Source organism: Mesoplodon mirus (genome assembly GCF_964341445.2).
Source record: "Mesoplodon mirus genome assembly, chromosome: 2".
Classification (NCBI taxonomy): domain Eukaryota; kingdom Metazoa; phylum Chordata; class Mammalia; order Artiodactyla; family Ziphiidae; genus Mesoplodon; species Mesoplodon mirus.
In genome coordinates, this window is record NC_138977.1 from 159,474,345 (window position 1) to 159,493,896 (window position 19,552).

The 19,552-nt window shown below is 37.5% G+C and overlaps 1 protein-coding gene across 6 annotated transcripts in view; it reads left to right on the forward strand.

The window, feature by feature from the left end:
- The window catches only part of SLC9B2 (solute carrier family 9 member B2), a 47,979-nt gene that overhangs the window by 8,918 nt on the left and 19,509 nt on the right, over window positions 1-19,552 (forward strand). For 2 of the 6 annotated variants that reach the window (XM_082603731.1, XM_082603730.1), the window contains 7 exons: window positions 234-355; window positions 3,808-3,936; window positions 4,597-4,774; window positions 10,266-10,436; window positions 15,633-15,775; window positions 16,611-16,738; window positions 17,953-18,128. In XM_082603731.1, coding sequence (XP_082459857.1) covers window positions 3,847-3,936; window positions 4,597-4,774; window positions 10,266-10,436; window positions 15,633-15,775; window positions 16,611-16,738; window positions 17,953-18,128 — 886 coding nt within the window. In that variant the 5' untranslated portion in view covers window positions 234-355; window positions 3,808-3,846. The remainder of the gene's footprint in view (window positions 1-233; window positions 356-3,807; window positions 3,937-4,596; window positions 4,775-10,265; window positions 10,437-15,632; window positions 15,776-16,610; window positions 16,739-17,952; window positions 18,129-19,552) is intronic. The other 4 variants (XM_082603729.1, XM_082603734.1, XM_082603732.1 and 1 more) reach the window with 3 other exon arrangements.

Below are 19,552 nucleotides of genomic sequence, written 5' to 3' on the forward strand. Positions count from 1 at the left end.
ATTTGCCAACACAGAATGCTAGGTTTGAATATTTATGAACCATCCAGGCAATTTGAAAAGAATTAAAGTGCTCTTGTTAAAGAGTATAGTTTTTGAGTTCACATTTTGATGCATATATAAATAAACAAATTCTAGAGAAAAAAAAAAGAGAAGCTCTAAACTGTACTGTATATTTCAATGCCTTTTAAAACAAAATATTTCCACCTAATTTTTTTCTTTTCATTTTCTTAAAGATGTAGAATCACCTTTCTAAACATCTGTTATTATACAGGGCCTCCTTCAAGACCAATTCAGGTATGAAAATTCTTACTAAGGATTTATTTGGTGGCAAGTGACAGAAACCCAACTCAAACTGGTAAGAAATTTATTGGTTCACCTAACTGAAAAGGAGCTGCTTTCAGCGGTACCAGCAATGTGATTATTAATTTAGAGCTTTCTCTTTCTGTCTTTCCATATTAAGACTCTGCTTGTTCTGTGGTTAGTTACCTCATTCTTTAGAAGGCTTTTCTTGTATGTTACAATGATTGTCAACAGCAAGTCTGGGCTTAGCAACCCCGACAGAAAGAAAACTCTTTCTTAATGGTTCCAGTAAACACCCTAAACCTGACTCTCATTGGCCAGCTGTGGGTCACATGCTCATGCCTGAACTGGTCAAGGTGACCAGGGAAGGAGTTCCCTCGCTGGCCAAGCGTGTCCTCATCTCTGGAGCATTGGTGGAGCATGGGGATAAGAGTCTCACATGAGCCATATGTATGGGGAATAGAGGAGGCATGGATTCCACAAAAGAAAATTAGTGTGCTATCACCAAAAAAAAAGGGGGAGAATGATGCTTGGCCGGCCAAAACTATAAATATCCCCTATGAAAAAGACATTTATTCCCACATTTTGTAGCATTAGATTGCAATCTTTTCCATGTCTTTCATTGTCAGCTGTCACTCACGCTGCTCTCAATTTGTCTCTATCACAATCTCTTCCTACATTTTAATGTACAACATCATAAGAGGGTTTGGAAGTCAGATGAGCAAAATCATTAGAATTGTTTTCAAAATAAGAGTTAATGCACTATGAGAACTTGAGAGCCTCTCTATGAGTAAGGAGTATAAACTTTCTACTTTTTAATGGACTTCATGATATTTCTTACAGTCCTTATCCTTAAAAAGCTCATTTTTCCATATTTTCTGATTTCTTTACCTTCTTCTGCCTTCTTAATGGGGGATATACTATTGTAAATTTGTAAATATTGTACATTTCAAGACCCAGTAACTATGAACAATAAATGCCATGAACATGGTTGCTTTAAGTTACATTTTTGTGATTTTTCTAAATTTAAGTTGGGTTTTGAAATGAGACCGGTGGTTTAAGTATTCTTTTGGAAATGGAAACATAGCAGAGTATAAACAAACAGAGCTGACCAGTTGTAAGTTGTTTTACTGGACTTATTAAAATACTGGTATTTTATTTTACCTTTTCTCTCTGCAATACCTCTCTGATCTCAAATAGTACTTTGGTATCCATGGTGGAGACTATGGGAGAATAAGGACATTTTTTTAAACACAAAACTATATGAATTCTCGAAAATAGCATATATTGTGCAACATGCCCAATTTTTATTTTTTATGTTAAAAAGGACTAGAATAACATTAATAAAATGAATTCTCAAATTCATTTTAGCCAGTAGTGTTACATCGCCTAATCAAGAAGTTTGCCTTGAAAGAAAGAGGTTAAAATCATGATCAAAGGAAATGAACAGAATTATGTAGTAAATTCTTCAAGACTGGGGAGAACTTGTCCTGCTTTAAGAGGAAAAGCAAAAAGAATCTCAGAGATTTATGATAATTAGGGAGGAGGAGTATGAGTGGCTAATAACCAACACTAGTGAATGCCTACCATATCCATGGTTGGACCTACTCTTGTCTCCATTGTACAGATGGAGAATTACTTACAAACAGCCTAAGAAATTTGGTATATGATGGAGCTGGACTTTAGACCCAGGTTTGTCCAAATCCAGAGCCAATAGACTTTGTCACCTACTATATTAGGGGGTCAGTCTCTACAGAGGGTGAAGGCCAAGTGCCATGGTTTGGGATACAATGTCCAAACTCTCCAGCCTCGTCTCTCATTATCCATAGCCTCCCACCACAGGCTCTAACAGAGTTTTCCCTTGCACTGCACTGGCTTTCATGCCTCGATGCCTTTAAGACAAGGGTTCTCTGAACCCAGCATTTTCCAGTCAAAATGGCATTCTTTTTCATGGGTCTAAAGTTTGAAGTATTTAAATTTTAAAAACTATATATACATATACATAAACACATATACATATGTAATGTATCATTCTATATACTTGTATTTATTTTATATAATATATAATAAAAATCAAACTAAAGGCTTTTTGAGATGCCACCCTGGCCAACAATGTATTCTTCAAGGAAGAAAAATGATGATGGTGGTGGTGGAAAGGATATCATTTTCATTGAAATTTTAAATGCAAGCATCTTGGCATTTTGTTAAACAGAAAATGATGCCTTGAGGCAGGGGTCCTAGCTAATTTATCCCTGTCTTTATGGTTTAGCATAGTGCCTGGCACATATTAGGCACTCAAATGTGTATTGAATTAGATTTTCCCTTCTCTCACATAATTTTCTCTTTGGTTCTGCCAACGCTTATAGTTTGTACCTCTATTATAATACTCATCGTACTTGTTGCATTAGGAATAAGTTTGGTTACTAATAAAAAGAAAACTTGGCTAATAGTGTTTTATACAATTACTCCAAAGCTTGGCAGTCCAAGACTGACGCAGCAACTCATGATGTCGTCAAGGAACCAGCTCCTCCTTCTTTCTTGTCTACTGTCCTTGTATAGGGGTTTTTATTTTCATGGTTAAAAGATGACTGTTGGCCCTCCAGGAGGTATATCTACAATCTAGGAAGGGGAAAGAAACGTGAGAGGGCAAAGAGTAAACAGTGTGATCCTTGAAAGGTCTTGCCTTATTGTTTGGGAATGAAAGCCCTCCCCAGGGACTCCCACTTATATCTCATTACATAGAACTATGACACATGGCCACCTCTAGCTGCAGAAGTAGCTAAGAATTGGAATATTTGGCTTTTCAGCCCATATAGCATGGGAAGCCAAGGGAGAAGAGATTCAAGTGGGTGTTTAGGAAGGCAACCTACAGGTCTGCCCTACAGGTTTTTTAGTTACTTCATACAAATGTATTTTTCTTGGTGTATGGTAAGTCTGTAGAGAACAAAGGATGTGCTTTGGTAATCTTTGAATTACCCACAGTGACTACCAAGAGTCTGTCACAGCACTTATCACAGTGTCTAAGACATTGTGGCTGCTCCATCATTGTTGTTGTATTTTTTTTAGCTTCAATTTTGAAATAAGAACTAGTCAGGAATTAGTGACTCTGGTTTCTCTGAATATGATGGAATCCATAGATTTCTCTTTGGTGACTCATTTCCTCATATCAACATTGGAAAATTACCTGGGGCTTTCCTGCTTCAAGTTGGCCCATTAGAGAGGACAATTTAACAGTAATATTGCTGGGATTATTTGCAGTATAACTCAGAAAACAGGGTGGGAAGGAAATCATATAAAAATATGGTAAACGAGGGCTTTTTCAAGAAAGGTAAAAAGGTAGGTAAGAATTAGGATTATATATTGTAATCAAAGAAAAGATTAACAATTGAAAATTAAGAACAGTCTAATTTAAAATATTTTAGCCACTAAGGGGAAAAATAAGTACAATTCATTCATTTAAATCTCAAATTGCTGTCCTATATCTATACTCTTTCTCCTTCAAAACAGATCCTGTTCTTCCCTCTATCATATTCTTAATTATAAATCATGGAGAATCAAGATAAAACAATTAAGCATGAAGATTCAGAACCATCCACAGAGGTGAATCACACAGCCTCCAGGTGTCAAGTAATACAGGTATGATCAAATGTAGAACATCCCAACCATTTCCTTAAGGAGGGGACTACATCTCCAAATATATGACAGAATTGTGTTCTCTTCATTCTCTATCACTCAATTAACAATTCTCCCCATTCTTAAATCCCCAAACTGGTGTAGTAGGTATGACTGCCAGTTTTCCTAGATAGTCATTAGCAGCTGGCCCTACATTGAGAGCCTGTGAAGTGCTTTGTGTTCCCAGCCTAAGCCCTAGAATGATTCTGGTTTCTTCCCTCTTTATTGCTTAAATTAAAGTAAATGAATGAATGTGAATTTGTTTTTGCCACAGATGATTATCTCTTTCTGAATCACTCTGACATATTTACCAACTATGGCCTTGAATCATATTTTAAATAGGCTAATTTTTAAACCCAGTATTGAAAATCATAATGAAATTTTATGTGACTCAAGCATTTATAATGCTACAAATAGTGACTCAATGGTAAATACTCCTCACATAGTTCATTCTTATTCTGAGCATTCTCCAATTAGCTAGTAATAAAGCTGTGCTTTTCCTCTGTAAAGTGTTAGCCTTGATTCTAGCAACAGAAATTTGATTTGTGATGTGATGGCTCAGTAACTATAAAAATGTACAGCAAATATATAGTTTTAAGGATTTTTTAATTGCTTTAAACACAGGAGGAAACAGTTATGAACCCCAGAGGTATAGATGGAAATGAACCAACAGAAGGAAGTAACCTACTGAATAGCAATGAAAAAATGCAAGAAACACCAACTGAACCAAATCATTTGCAAAGACTAAGACAGACATTTGCTTGCCCTCCACGTGGTTTACTGGATAGAGTAATAACAAATGGTATGTAAATGATAAGGATGAATTCAGAACAAGAGGGTAAAAGATGAAGTTATTATAATGAGAGATTCCTAAGTAATATGGTTTAAAGGACAAAAAGACGTTTACTTCTCTCTCACATAAAAACTACAAGGTGAACAATTCATAACAGTATGTAGCTCTGCTCCATAGTCATTCAGGGTCCCAGGCTGACAGGGCTCCACCATTTTCAACTCAGGGCTACCAAGAGCAGTGTTGTCACCACCATTCCCGCTAGCAGGAAGAGGGAGAGAGCAGAGGTCAAGGGCATTTTCCTTTTCTGTATCTGAGTAATTTCATAGGATTACGTTAGCCCTCCAATGAGAAAAATGACTGAGAAATTACTTATAAACAGAAAAGCACCAAATAAATGTTGGTTGTTATTACTGTTAAGTCATGCCACTAATGTTTGAGCAAACACAGCTCAATTTATACTTCCAAACAAATCCATCATTTTGTAAGTAAAGATCCTGGTTTCCAATTCAACTTATTGCTGCTATTACTTAAAATTGGGGGGTTAAGGAGGGGGAATTTATCTCTACACTATTTTGATGTGTTAGGGTTGGGATATATTTGTCTTTTAGGAATGGATTTGGTCTTTGGAGGCATCCCAACATTATTCTGATATCAATTTGATGAATAAATGGACGTTCAATTTCAGTAATGTTGTTTTTGTTCAAAAAGGAAGTGTGTGTGTGCATGTATATTGGAGGATGTGTAATACAGTAAGAAAAAGGAGAATGGGGTTGAAACTTCTCTATAAAGGCAAATTTAAAGACAGTTTCAAAAATTGTGTTGAGGAATGACAGCATCATTAAATATATGGCCTCCCCCAGTAAATATGTTGAAGAATGTAACATGTTTGATCTAGAAGTTATATTTACTGAAAAATCAGGCTCACTTCTTTATACATGTAATTCATTTGTGAGCTCTGAAAAACATTTTTATCATTCGCCACTGGGACAATGGAAGCCAAGTATGATACGTTATATTATACTTCAGGCTCTAGATATGTTTTTAATGAAATTAGGTAAGTTTCTAAACCAGCATGAGAAAAAAATCTCAAACTTTACTTAAAACATGTAGAGAAAACCAGGTTCTAGTATATACACTAGTTGAGAAGGCAACAGATAATTTAATACCTTTTCTGTTCTTTTTATTTTTTTTAAACTTTCACCGTTCAAGTTATGGCACACTTCTCGTTAAAACATGTACACTACAGTGGATGTGGATTGCATTAAGGAAAGGGGTATAAAAGAATGATGTGATTTGGAGACTAGTTTTATAAAATTCTATAATCATTGTCCTTAAAGCTGCCTGAGAAATGGGGACTCACGATACATAAACACCTCTCACTTGTTTTCTTATACTTCCGTTTCTGAGGCTTACAAGACTGCTTTTTTTCCCTGTACTGTTTCCTGTGACCATTCATCATGCAAAATATTCTTCTTAAGAAGTAAATCTTACATGTGAAAATATTATTTTTCAAAATTGTAGATAAGAAATAAATTATTAATTGAATTAAACATGATTTAGAGAAACCTTATGCATGTACACTCACTATGTATTCAGAATTTCATTTTGAGTATGAGGAGGGAAAAGGAAAGTTAGAGGTTTTTTTAAAAAAGTAGTATAAACGTATGGGCACCAAGGGGGGAAAGTGGCAGGGGTGGGGTGGAGGTGGGATGAACTGGGAGATTGGGATTGACATATATACACTAATATGTATAAAATAGATACCTACTGTATAAAAAAATAAATACAATTTTTTTAAAAAGTAATGTTGAGGGGCCTCCCTGGTGGCGCAGTGGTTGAGAGTCCGCCTGCCGATGCGGGGGATGCGGGTTCGTGCCCCGGTCTGGGAGGATCCCATGTGCCGCGGAGCGGCTGGGCCCGTGAGCCGTGGCCGCTGGGCCTGCGCGTCCGGAGCCTGTGCTCCGCAACGGGAGAGGCCACAGCAGTGAGAGGCCCGCATACCGCAAAAAAAAAAAAAAAAAAGTAATGTTGAAGTGGAAAACCCTTAATTCTACCTTTCTGAATTAGTATAAAACTAGGTTTATGCTGTGATAAGATACAAGTTAGTAGCTGGCAATTCCTGATTTCCCATTATATTTCAGCCCCTGTTAGAAATTTCAGCCCCTATAGCCAATTGGGAAATACTGAAGGCCCCTTTGTTATTTTGTTGTAATACCATCATAAGCCTAGAAAATCTGGAACAATTCTGTAAGGGTTTAAAAAATGGGACATTGGATGTGATCTCTAGCAATATGTAGAGGAGACACAATGAATAATCCTTTCACTTATGCCAGTGAAAACATCTGAAAATAGTTTAAGACTTTTTAAATATACCTTTTATCTGTCAAGAAAACAGGAAGTCATCGGACACCAAAAACAAAGTGTAAGTAGGAGAGAGAAATAAACACTCAAGCTGGCCTTTTCTCCAGAGGCTTCTGCAAAATACCAGTGAACTTGAGATTTATTCTGAGAACCATGAGAGTATAGGAGGCTTTGCTAGAGCTGCCCAGGTTGGGAGAAGTATCATAGGAGAAGTCATTCTCCCTCACCCACACAAAGTTGGAACCCAATGTGATGGTGGATTTGAGGTAAACCTGCCCTGCAGAGGGGCCCAGTAACTAAACCTGTCTGTCTAAACTGTGGTGCTAGCTGGAGGAGGGGAGAGTCTCCACTAAAAATGGGTAACCTCATTCTGATTTGTGCTCCAAATTCACAGAAAAATAACTCAAACTGAAAATATATCTAAAAGTGGTCCCAGTTTGTAAGCGTCTAAACACATGGTAGAAGCAAAATCAGATCCTATCTGGAAAAACTCAGACTCAACCTAAGGCTCCAGAAATTCCCAGAGATACAGTTGCAAGGAAGAGCTCACTGTTGCAAGAAAACAAACAAAAAATCACAAATAAATGCACAAGGAAACATTTCAACATTTTCCATTATCAGAAAATAGAATATAAAACATTTTTGATATCTATAAAGAAGCTAAAGAGGAAATAGCAAGTATGAGTACAAAACAACTCTTTATAAAAATGAAAAGATTTTAGTAAGAACCAAATTGAAGTTCTAGAGATGAAAAATAAAGTACAGTAATTGAAATTTAAAACAGTGAATAGACAACAGAGTAAGTGGAAAGAAAATTGGTAAACTAGCAAATAGATCTGAAGAGATTATGTACAATGCAATACACAAAGACAAAGATGGAAAATATGAAACTAGGGTTAGCAATGCAGAGAGGAGAGTGTGACTGTTTAATCATAGTTCCAGAAAAAAAAAAAAGAATAGGAAAAATGGGGGAGATAAAATATTTGAAGAAATTCAGAATTTATAAAAAGCATAAATCCTAAGCAAACCAAAAGGAAGCCATTCCTAAACATATACTGAATTTGCAGAAAGCCAAAGGAAAAGAAAGATCTTAAAACCAACCAAAGAAAAAGAATTCCCTAAAAGAGCTGAAATTAGACTTACAAAACAGTAACAAAAGACAGAAAACCAAGGAATAATATTTTCAAGAAACTGAAAATAACTCTCAACTTAGAATTGTATACATAGATAAGCTATCTTTTAAGAATGAAAATAAAGATGATTCCAGATAAATAAAACTAAAAATTTGCTACCAGCAGATCTTCATGAGAAATATAGCATGCTCTGCTACAGAGTGTTTCTGTACCATGATTTAGTTTATATGCGATGGTAAATAGGGAACTGTGTCAGTGTAATATGGAGTTTGCATTTTTGTACTTAATTTTTCCTGGCATATTAATATTTAACATCATCGAGCAATAGCAGATAAGTACAAAGTGAATTGAACCCTCCCCCCAAGAAAGATCAGGTATATACTTTATTACAACTAAAGATAAAGACTTACTAACTTTAAAGATAAAGCCTTTTAAAAAGCTGAGCACCCTGGGTAAGTACCTTCTTTTGAGGTGGTTAGTTGTTCTCTTAGGAACGTCAAAGATTTAAGCTTTCCATGACATTAAGCTGTCTAATGAAGCCACATGTGATGAAGAAGCTGCCAACACTTACCTCAGTTAAAAAACAAAACAAAACAAAACATTAACAACAACAAAATATTTTATTGATGGAGAAGGCTACAGTCTGGATAGGATTTGATGGAACTACTCTCTGTTTAGAGCAAATGCTCTCAAGATTCTGCATCTTGAAATAGTAAGTGTAGTTCCAGTGTTGAAGTCTGCAAAGAAGAGGTTGACTATGGGGGATACAAATATTAGTGGAGATTTAACTGTGCTGGTACTTTTATTAGGATCGTTGTTGCTTCAGTTAGTGCTTTGGTCACAAGTTTTGAGTTGTGAGTAGTCTGCCCAACTCTCTTTTTTCCATGTGCCTTTCTATTGTCAGTGTACAATTTTGTAGAACACAAGGTTTTCAAACAGGGAAACATATTTCACATTCTAACAGACATGCCTCTCCTAAAGGAAATACTTCAGGCAACAAAGTAATTGTCGAGATGAAAGGTTTGAGATGCCATAATGAATGATGATCAAAAAAAAAGGTAAGTATGTGGGTAATTCTAAACAAATGTCGACAATAGAAAAGAAGCGGGCCTCCCTGGTGGCGCAGTGGTTGAGAGTCCGCCTGCCGATGCAGGGGATACGGGTTCGTGCCCCGGTCTGGGAGGATCCCACATGCCGCGGAGCGGCTGGGCCCGTGAGCCATGGCCGCTGAGCCTGCGCGTCCGGGGCCTGTGCTCCGCAACGGGAGAGGCCGCAACAGTGAGAGGCCCGCATACCGCAAAAAAAAAGAAAAAAAAAAAAAAAGAAAAGAAGCAATAGTTAAACAATAAACAATAATGCTTAATTGAAGGCAGAACTAAAATACAGGAGTGTGATTGTTAAAGTGTTCTCATGTTTCTGAGAAGAGGATATAGATAGTGACTCTTTCTCTTTTTATTAACTAATGAATTTTTATGGTAAAATTATAAGGAGGGCTTCCCTGGTGGCGCAGTGGTTGAGAATCCGCCTGCCGATGCAGGGGACACGGGTTCGTGTCCCGGTCTGGGAAGATCCCACATGCCGTGGAGCGGCGGGGCCCGTGAGCCATGGCCGCTGAGCCTGCGCGTCCGGAGCCTGTGCTCCGCAACGGGAGAGGCCACAACAGTGAGAGGCCCGCATACCGCAAAAAAAAAAAAAAAAAAAATTATAAGGAAAAATAAGGGAATAGTTAAAAAAAAAATCCAAGATAGTAGTTTCTTCTGGCAGTGTGAAAGCAGATGGGTGATGGGCTTAGAAAGAGCACACAGGTGGATTCAAAGGCACTGTGGTAATATCCTACTTTTTAAGGTGCTTGGAAATTACCCAGTTTTTTATATTACTGATGTTCTTTAAAACTTACACGTGATTATAAATATTTGTATGTGTCTTCATTTTTTTTAATGTTTAGGTTATATTTACCTGCAGATAACCACTCGTTGATAGAAACTAGTTTTCCTCGTTTATTTCAGTTACCATGGTGGTTCTTCTGTGGGCTGTAGTTTGGTCAATTACCGGCCCTGAATGTCTTCCTGGAGGAAACCTGTTTGGAATTATAATCCTATTCTATTGTGCCATCTTTGGAGGTAAACTTTTGGGGCTCATTAAGTTACCTACATTACCTCCACTGCCTCCCCTTCTGGGTAAGTGCTAAACACATCCTGTTTTCTTCAGAGTAAGTCATATTTAAGTCATACTATGGAAATAATATATAATGGTGTGCCTCTCATGCCCTCTTCCTAAATCCACATTCTTTGACACCATGTTGGTAGCTTAACATCAGCCATGGTGGAAGTATCTTTAAGACAGAACTCAGCAAGTGCTACAAATCAGGGCTTACTATATTGTTAGTCATTCACATCACTGACAAACAAGTGAAGTTCCAACATGCATTTTCATTGGTTCATTTTCATCTTACTCATTAACATAAACAAAATTATCAACCGATATTCATGGTGACACTATACTTGCTCGTCATAATGTGAATGGCTTCTTTGCTAAGCCAGATAGTAGTCAAGCATTTAGTTGTAATCTGATTTTGTCAATTCATTGTTGAACTGCAACCATAGTTGGTTATGGATATGGAGTTCAACACTGAAAAACAATGAAAACATTCTATGAGAATCAATTGGCTCTATAGAATTTACAGTGATGATTGTTGCATATTTATAAACTGTATTCTGCACATCCTTTATATCAGTAAAATTTATAATAAATATGTAAATATATAAATATAAATACACACACACTTTTTTGGCCAGCTACTTATTAAGCATTTACCAGCACACCATTGGCTGTATTGTATTATCATGCTTATTGAAATAATTTAACCAAAAATATTCTTCCAGAGGCCATGAGAACTGTCCAAACATGAAACACATGAAAATTAGTCTTAACACTGGACATCATATCTTTAATGTTTCTTCAAAGAATTCCATATTACAAAATTTTACTTTACCACTTTCATTATACCACAAAAGGCATTTTGTGTCCATTTCTAACAGATTTATGTCACTAAGTTTTATTTAAAAATCACATATCTTTCACACATATATATTTGCACACAATTCCTGAGTAAAAATTTTTCCTGTTATTTTATGTTAGTGAGGACAATCAATATTGGCTAACAAAGACCAAAATTACTTGCTTTTGAATTTGTGGTCAGCAGTTGAAGCTAAGTATAAAAAGAAGTAGAGTTATTTACATTTGACCATGTACTATTTCTCAATATACTTTTCAATTTTAGGTAAAAATAAAGTTATTTTGCTCAATTCATATTATTTATCATGAGTGCTTTTTGTTCTCTAAAGTTATGAATTGAATTATTGTTAAAATGAGTTGTTTCTAAATATGCCTGTATGCTGTGATAAAGGGTTGGCAATCCACCTCTTTTGTAAATAAGATATTATTGGAACACACCCATGCTCATTCATTCACATATTGTCTGTGGCTGCTTTCACACTACAATGGCAGAGTTGAGAAGTTGTGAAAGAGACCCTGTGGCCCACAAAGGCTAAAATATCTCTTATCTGACCCTTGACAGAAAATGTTTGCTGACTCATGCATCTAAATCAGTGCTTGTCAAACTTCATCATGCAGAAAAATGACCTTGGGACCTTGTTAAAATGCAGATTCTAATTAAACAGATCTGGGGGTGGGACCTGAGATTCTGCATTTTTAATAAGCTAATCATAAGTTTTCAAACATGGTTGTGCATAGGAATCACCTCATGAAGTCTTTTAAAAGCTGATGCCCAGAGATTCTGAATTAATTGATGTGGCATATGTCCTGGGCATCAGAATGTTTAAAAGTTCCCCAAGTGATTCTAATATGCAGCCTAAGTTGAAACTGCTGTTCTAGACTTCATGAAAATTACCCTTTATACCTCATCCTTTTTTTTTCCATTCTATGCTTATTATTACAACAAACTAAGTATACCACATTGCCAAGTGGTACAGACTTGGGCTTTGAGATCTCATGAAATCTCCTGGGGTAACTGAAATTATTCTGAAAGATCACATACGTTATATATCTTAGCATCCCGTTTTTGTAGTGTTGCACTTGTGATAGAAAAAAGTTTACCACTTTTTATTGTAGTAGGGCCAGTAACTAAAACCGAAACATTATCTGAACCCATAAAGACCTGTTAAGACAGAATATGTGTGATGATTGCCTGTTCTATATTTTCATAAGCTCATTGAAATAATTGCTAGAGATAGAGGATGAAGGAGAATTTTTTATTCCCAAAATAAACGTGAAAACAATTGCCCTGGAACACTTTCCTTTGCTCATGGTCTGAGCTGATGCGGCCACCTGATTTTGATTTGGATGTTCCCTTCTTGCCTCTGAGCCCACGTGGTCTTCTCCTTTCATTGTGGGGAGAAGAACACCTTTCCTAATAGAGGGGTATTATTCTTTTTTCTCTTAATTTGTGTTATGGAAATCTTTTTAAATATGCAAAATTTATCAATACATGACCAATCTTATTTCATCTACTCCCAAGTGTTTTTGAAGCACATTATAATTGAAAAAAATTTCCATAATACAAATTAAGAGAAAAAGAAGAATAGTCCTATATCAAAGGAGGTGTTCTTTCCTCCACAACCTACGTGAGAGGGAGAGGCCAGCATGGGCTCAGAGGCAAGATGCCTGCCAAGTCCATATCAGGTGGCCAGAGCAACCCAGACCATTGGCAAAGGAAACTGGTTCCCAGGGAAATTTTCACATTCATTTGGGGAACAAAAAAAATGCCCCCTTCCCCCTCTAAAACTCCAAAAAAAAAGTCCTCTTAACATATTTTTGAATTCTTGTTAGATTATTAATCTTTTTGATTCCAGGTAGTTATATGCTGTAATTAATTTAGGACTGGTTTAGATCCACATTTTAAGTTTCAGTAAGGAACTATTGACGTATTAATAAAATATAAGGTTAGTGCAGCATTTTGGGCTTGGTAATTCATCAATATCTATGAAAATGAAATATGCCTGTACTCTAGGGCTTAACTCTTCCACTGGTAGGGATTATCCTGTGGATATACTTACACAAACCTACAAACATGTAAGCTCCATATGGACAAGGACCATGTTGGTCTAGCTGCTATCTGTATTAGCAGGGTATCATAAGGGTCTGGCATGTAGTAGGCACTTAATAAATACTTGATGTATGAACTGTGCTCATTTCAGCACTGTTTGTAATGAAAAATCTTAAAGTCCATTAATTGGTTCCAAAATTATGGTACTTCCAAACAATGAGATACTATTGCAACTATTATAAAATAAGGCAGATATATATATCAATGGGAATATATCCAGGCTATATTGTTAAATGGGGAAATATTATCCAATGGTATATAAACATGCTTTCATTTGTGTCCAGCACATACACACACACACACACACACCAAACACAAAAGCACACACACACAGGCATGCTTAAATAGGTATAGAAACTTTCTGGAAGGGCACAAATAATCCTTAACAATGAAAACCTTTGGGGAATGAAGATAAAAAGTTGCCCTTGGGGCTTCCCTGGTGGCTCAGTGGTTGAGAGTCCGCCTGCCCATGCAGGGCACATGGGTTCGTGCCCCGGTCTGGGAAGATCCCACATGCCGCGGAGCAGCTGGGCCCATGAGCCATGGCCACTGAGCCTGCGCATCCGGAACCTGTGCTCTGCAATGGGAGAGGCCACAACAGTGAGAGGTCCGCGTACCACAAAAAAAAAAATGCCTTGGGGTTGGGCATATACTTGTCACTTTACACTTGTCAGTAATTTTTAATTTTACCATAAGCATATATTATTCTTCTCATTATTCTTTTAAAAATAGTTATTGTAGGCTAGTTTATATTTTCACAAATTCTAGAAAGACCATAACTGCAGAATTCAGAATTTAGAGACCTTCTTCCAGATTAAATGGCAGTGATGAAAGATGCCTGGGAGTGATGCTCCTTTACCTAACGGTGTCTGGAGCAAGTCACAAAAAGCCACACAGGTAATTCTTTTCTATTCTCATAGCTTAATTCAAAACATCCCAACACTAGTAAATTTGTCCAGTCATATAACGGGGTGGTGCTTATAAGGACATGGTGAGAAGAGGATAGTGCTGGAGAACGGAGGGTAGAAGCCTCACAGTATCTGCCGGAGAAGTCCTTCCCTTTGCATGGGCATGTGGTATTATCATTGAGGACAGGATTCCCTCACAAACTACTCAGTTTCCTCAGTCACACTCAACTACTTGCAGTTCCTAGAATGTCACACTTCTTTTTCATACCTTGGAAGAAACTGCTTTCTCTTTCAGAAACTTTTCAACTCCCCGGCCTCTTTACCCCTTTTCTCCTTCTTTGCACCCCTCTGACTCACCCCTCCCGTCTCAACTCATACAATGCCTCCTCATGCTTCCATAAAATTCAGATTGTCAATTTGTCTTGCTCCCCTAGAGGCTGAAAGCTTGTTGAGGTGTAGTACCCAGTTTTTGTCCATTATTATATCTCTAGTGCCTATTATAGTATCTAAAATACTGAAGGCATTTGGTGAATGTTGAATGGCTGAATGAAAAAAGAGTCACCAGCTGACATGACAGAGCAATGTCCATTTCATCATAACTCACCTTAAGCCTTTGCAGAGCAGGTTATGTGGGTTTTTTTTTTCTTAAATTATCCTGTTTGAAGGTAAAATGGAATCCATATAGGTATTTATTGACATTTCAGGTAATCTGACATAGTCAGTAATGTCAGGAGCTCTTTGCTAGTTGCACACAAAGGGATGACTAAATTGGACATTGTATTTTTTTTAATATTTATTTTATTTATTTATTTTTGGCTGCATTGGGTCTTAGTTGTGGCACGCGGCATCTTCATTGTGGTGCGCGGGCTGCAGAGCACGTGAGCTCAGTAGTTGCGGCACGTGGACTTAGTTGCCCTGTGGCATGTGGGATCTTAGTTCTCCGACTAGGGATTGAACCCACATCCCCTGCATTGCGAGGCAGATTCTTAACCACTGCACCACCAGGGAAGTCCCTGGACATTCTATTAAAACATTTTACATTTAGAATTTGATCACACTTTCTATCCAAATACTGCATCCTGTTTCTCCCTTTCAGGTTCAGTTATTTAGGAATTATTAATTAATCTGTTGTTTTTATCTTCATATTAAAGCCTTGTCTTAGCTCCTCTAATTTATTATATTATTTTAATTAAAAGCTTAACCTAATTTCACCTAACGAATAAGCAAAAAAGGAAGTATTTCCTAAGATTATAGGGTAGTCTCTTTCACAGCTAAAGTGCCAAAACCTATTGCCTGTATTTGAAAACTAACTAAAGAGTTGTTTGATTTTTCCATTCTAGGCATGCTGCTTGCTGGGTTTCTCATCAGAAATATCCCTGTCATCAGTGATAACATACAGATCAAGCACAAGTGGTCTTCTGCTTTGAGAAGCATAGCCCTGGCTGTCATATTGGTTCGCGCTGGCCTTGGGCTTGATTCAAATGTATGAAGTACAAATTTCTACTTATTGACTAGGAATTTTGTGGAAGTGGGCATTGTGCATGACATTCTCAAGAAGAGAAGAGAATCTGTTTCATGCAGAACTCTCCCCAGACGATGTTCCCATACTCTTTCTTGGAGAAAGGTGGAGTTACTATGTGGGGACAGCACCAAGAATAAAGCCCCCCCCTTTTCTCTGACAGAGATATGGACCATAGTTATAAATTATGGTCATGAGAGAGAAGACATCATATTTTTGGCATGCAAAGCCCTATATAAGAGTTTAGGGCTAACTGTACTGGCTCAGGAAACTGCCTCCTATATAGAATGAGTCTCAAGTATGAGTTTTTTTAAATGCTTTTTTTCATTAGGAATGAATTTTTGGAATGTTTTGATTTAGAAATGCATGTTTTGGGGGACAGAGGTTTTCACCCAAGCCTCATTTTGGGACCATAAATTATAAATAAAGCTAACACTGAGAGGGTTAAATCAGCTAGCGCGGGGATTATGAGCACAGACTCTGGAAGCAGCCTGCCTGGGTACAAACCTAGCTCCACAACTCACCAATGGCATGATCATAGGCAAGTCACTTTAACTTGAGCCTTTTTAGATGAGGACATCTACAAAATGGGCATAATATTACCTATATCGTAGGGCTGCTATGAGGAATAAATAAGCTAGCTCTAAACACTTAGAACACTAGATGTTCTAAGTGGAACATTCCTGGAAGATTTGTGATGATCCAGATGTGGGCTGAATATTGAAGCAAAAGCATTTAATGTCATAATCTCTGCATGTCTTTAGAGAATTATTTTAGTATGTCTAGTTTTCTATTGCAGGCCCTGAAGAAGTTGAAGGGTGTTTGTGTAAGATTATCCTTGGGTCCTTGTCTTGTGGAGGCGTGTGCATCTTCTCTTCTTGCCCACTTCCTCATGGGTTTACCATGGCAATGGGGATTTATGCTGGGGTAAGAGTTTTTCCTTATTGTATGAAAATATGCACAGACATTTAGGGTTTTCACTGTTTACTTACAAGAGAAAACATAATAGCATTTTCTTAAGGACATCAAAAAATACAACATCGATATCAGCATAATCTAAATATTATAACTTCAAATTATAGTATATGTGTATAGTGTATGTCTAGCTTTTGCAGTGATTATAATAATTTAAACTATTGAAGAAGTAATGATCTTTTACCTATACGTGATTCCAGACTGGTGAGAGAGATGCCAGATCTCACCTCAGAGTCTGGTATAAAGGATAATAAATATATCAACAGTCATCAACACCCAGAACTGTTTTCCTCCTTCTTTTGTCACCAGACTGTTTGATTAGATGGTTCTGCTGTCTCTTCCTTCCACCGTCAGTTCTTATTTCTAATGGTTAAAGCCATGAGAATTAACTAAATATGAACGTACTTAGAATTTAGTACTAGTGAGTATGCAACAAGTAAGAAGTTCTTATTTTTCAGGGTTAGGACCCTGGAGCTATACTGCTTGGATTCAAATGCCAGCTCTATGACTTTGCGTTATGCAATCTTTGGCCAGTTATTTAATCTCTCTGTGCCTCAGTTTACTCATTTGCAAAACAAAGATAATGATTGTAGCTTTTTCATGGCGTTATTGTGAGGATTAAATTAATATATGTAAAGTGCTTAAAATGGTATTTGGCATGTAGTAAGCACTATAAAATGCTTTCTGGTGTTACTACTGCTGCCATTATGAGTGTCACTGTCAATGTCATTATGGTCTTTTCCTTCTAATCTGTTGTCTTATTTTACATACTCAATCTTGGTAAAAGGCCTAACGTCACTGGGTTCCAATCCAAAAAGTCTATGGCCATGTTTTTCAAACCTCATACCATAATGTTTTGTTTTTAAAAAAAGGCAGATTCCTGGGGCCTAAGCCCATTAGGTCTTCTATACCACCCATAAATATAACTTTTTAGGCAGCCTAAGTAGTTCTAACACAGGTTATCCATGGCCATACTTTGAAAAAAGTGTTCTATAGAACTTGCATATATGTATGTGTTTCTGGGTTGGTGCTTTGCTCCCATCTGAAAGACTTTAGTTGTCCAAAGTGTAACCTCTAAAAGAGTAGAGGTTATTATACTTTCAACAACAACAATAATAATAATGACTAAGATACTGTCATAAATGCCTAAAGCACTGCCTGCTTAGTTTTGTTTTAGGTGCTGTATCTCCAGCTGTCGTGGTGCCTTCAATGCTCCTTTTGCAGGAAGGAGGCTATGGTGTTGAAAAAGGTGTCCCGACCTTGCTCATGGCTGCTGGCAGCTTCGATGATATTCTGGCCATCACTGGCTTCAACACCTGCCTGGGCATGGCCTTTTCCACAGGTACAGGGATCCGTTCACAACGTGCTGTTCTCTTGCACTCTAGAAACATCGATTATGGTGTTACAAGCATGGCATAGTTGCTTGATAATTAATTAAGGCAAATTAAAATGGAAAAAGTCACCTCCCAAGATTTAGTTCCATACTAGGAAGGGACCAGTAGCTTCACCCTCTAGACATAGACTGCTCAAGCAGTTTGGTAAGTGCAGTAAGGGGAGATTCAAAGGACTTAAAGAAGATTTAGAGAAGGACTAAAACAGCTTCTACATGGAGCCTCTGGGTAAGTTTAATCTTGGAGACTTCACACAAGGGATGAGTAGATTTTCAATGAGCACCATGACAGCAGGCCAAGTGGGAGAAACAGCACTGTTCTAAAATAGGAACAGTTTTAACATTTGGTTGGTAATAGCAGCAATGATTTTAATGGGTATCTTTTTCATACTTACCAAGTGTTTGAAATGGATGCATTATGTTTTAAGTAGTAATGAAAAAGAACTTAAGGCATTTTTTTCTCTCCCACTATTATTCAGTACCTTTACTCCCCTTTGGCACAGCATAAATTTAAGTTCATTTTTTAATCCATGTCCAAGAGTTAGAAATAAGATTTGCAATTTCATATTATTGACAAAATGTAATTGTAGGGCTTCCCTGGTGGCGCAGTGTTTGAGACTCCGCCTGCCGATGCAGGGGACACGGGTTCGTGCCCTGGTCCGGGAAGATCCCACATGCCACGGAGCGGCTAGGCCCGTGAGCCATGGCCACTGAGCCTGCGCGTCCGGAGCCTGTGCTCCGCAACGGGAGAGGCTACAACAGTGAGAGGCCCGCATACCGCAAAAAAAAAAAGAAAAAAAAATGTAATTGTAGCTTAAATTTAGCTTCAGATTATTTAGTGGGAACACACCTTCATAGAAAGTCATGTACTTTTAGCCTCTCCACCCTGCTGTAGTTATTGTCCCGTTTTGGGGGGTTATATATGATTTCTGCTGAGTACCTAGAACTTCGCCTCTTCCTGTTGCCCCAAAGTTGCCTTACATCCAGTCCCTGCCATATGTCACTGGTTAAATTAATCTTATCAAAAACATGGCTTTCATAAGGTTACCTTCTTGTTCAAGAACCAGTGAGGATTCCCTCTTACCTATTAAGTCAAATCTACACTTTTTTCTCTTTTGGAAACCTTGTTCTGATGCTGAACTGTTTGATAATAAAGTGCTTATTTGCAGATAAAAAAAAAAAAAAAACCTCTGCTCTACCTATCCAGAAGTATGTTTGCACTGTTTTCCTGATATACACCTTTTAAACAATAGCTCTCAGCCTCAGCTGCATACTAGAATTACGTGGGGAGTTTTTTAAAATTCTCTTGTAGGCACTGCCTTAGGCCAATTAAATTAGAACTTCTGGGAATGGAAACCATGGCTTTAGAGCAACAG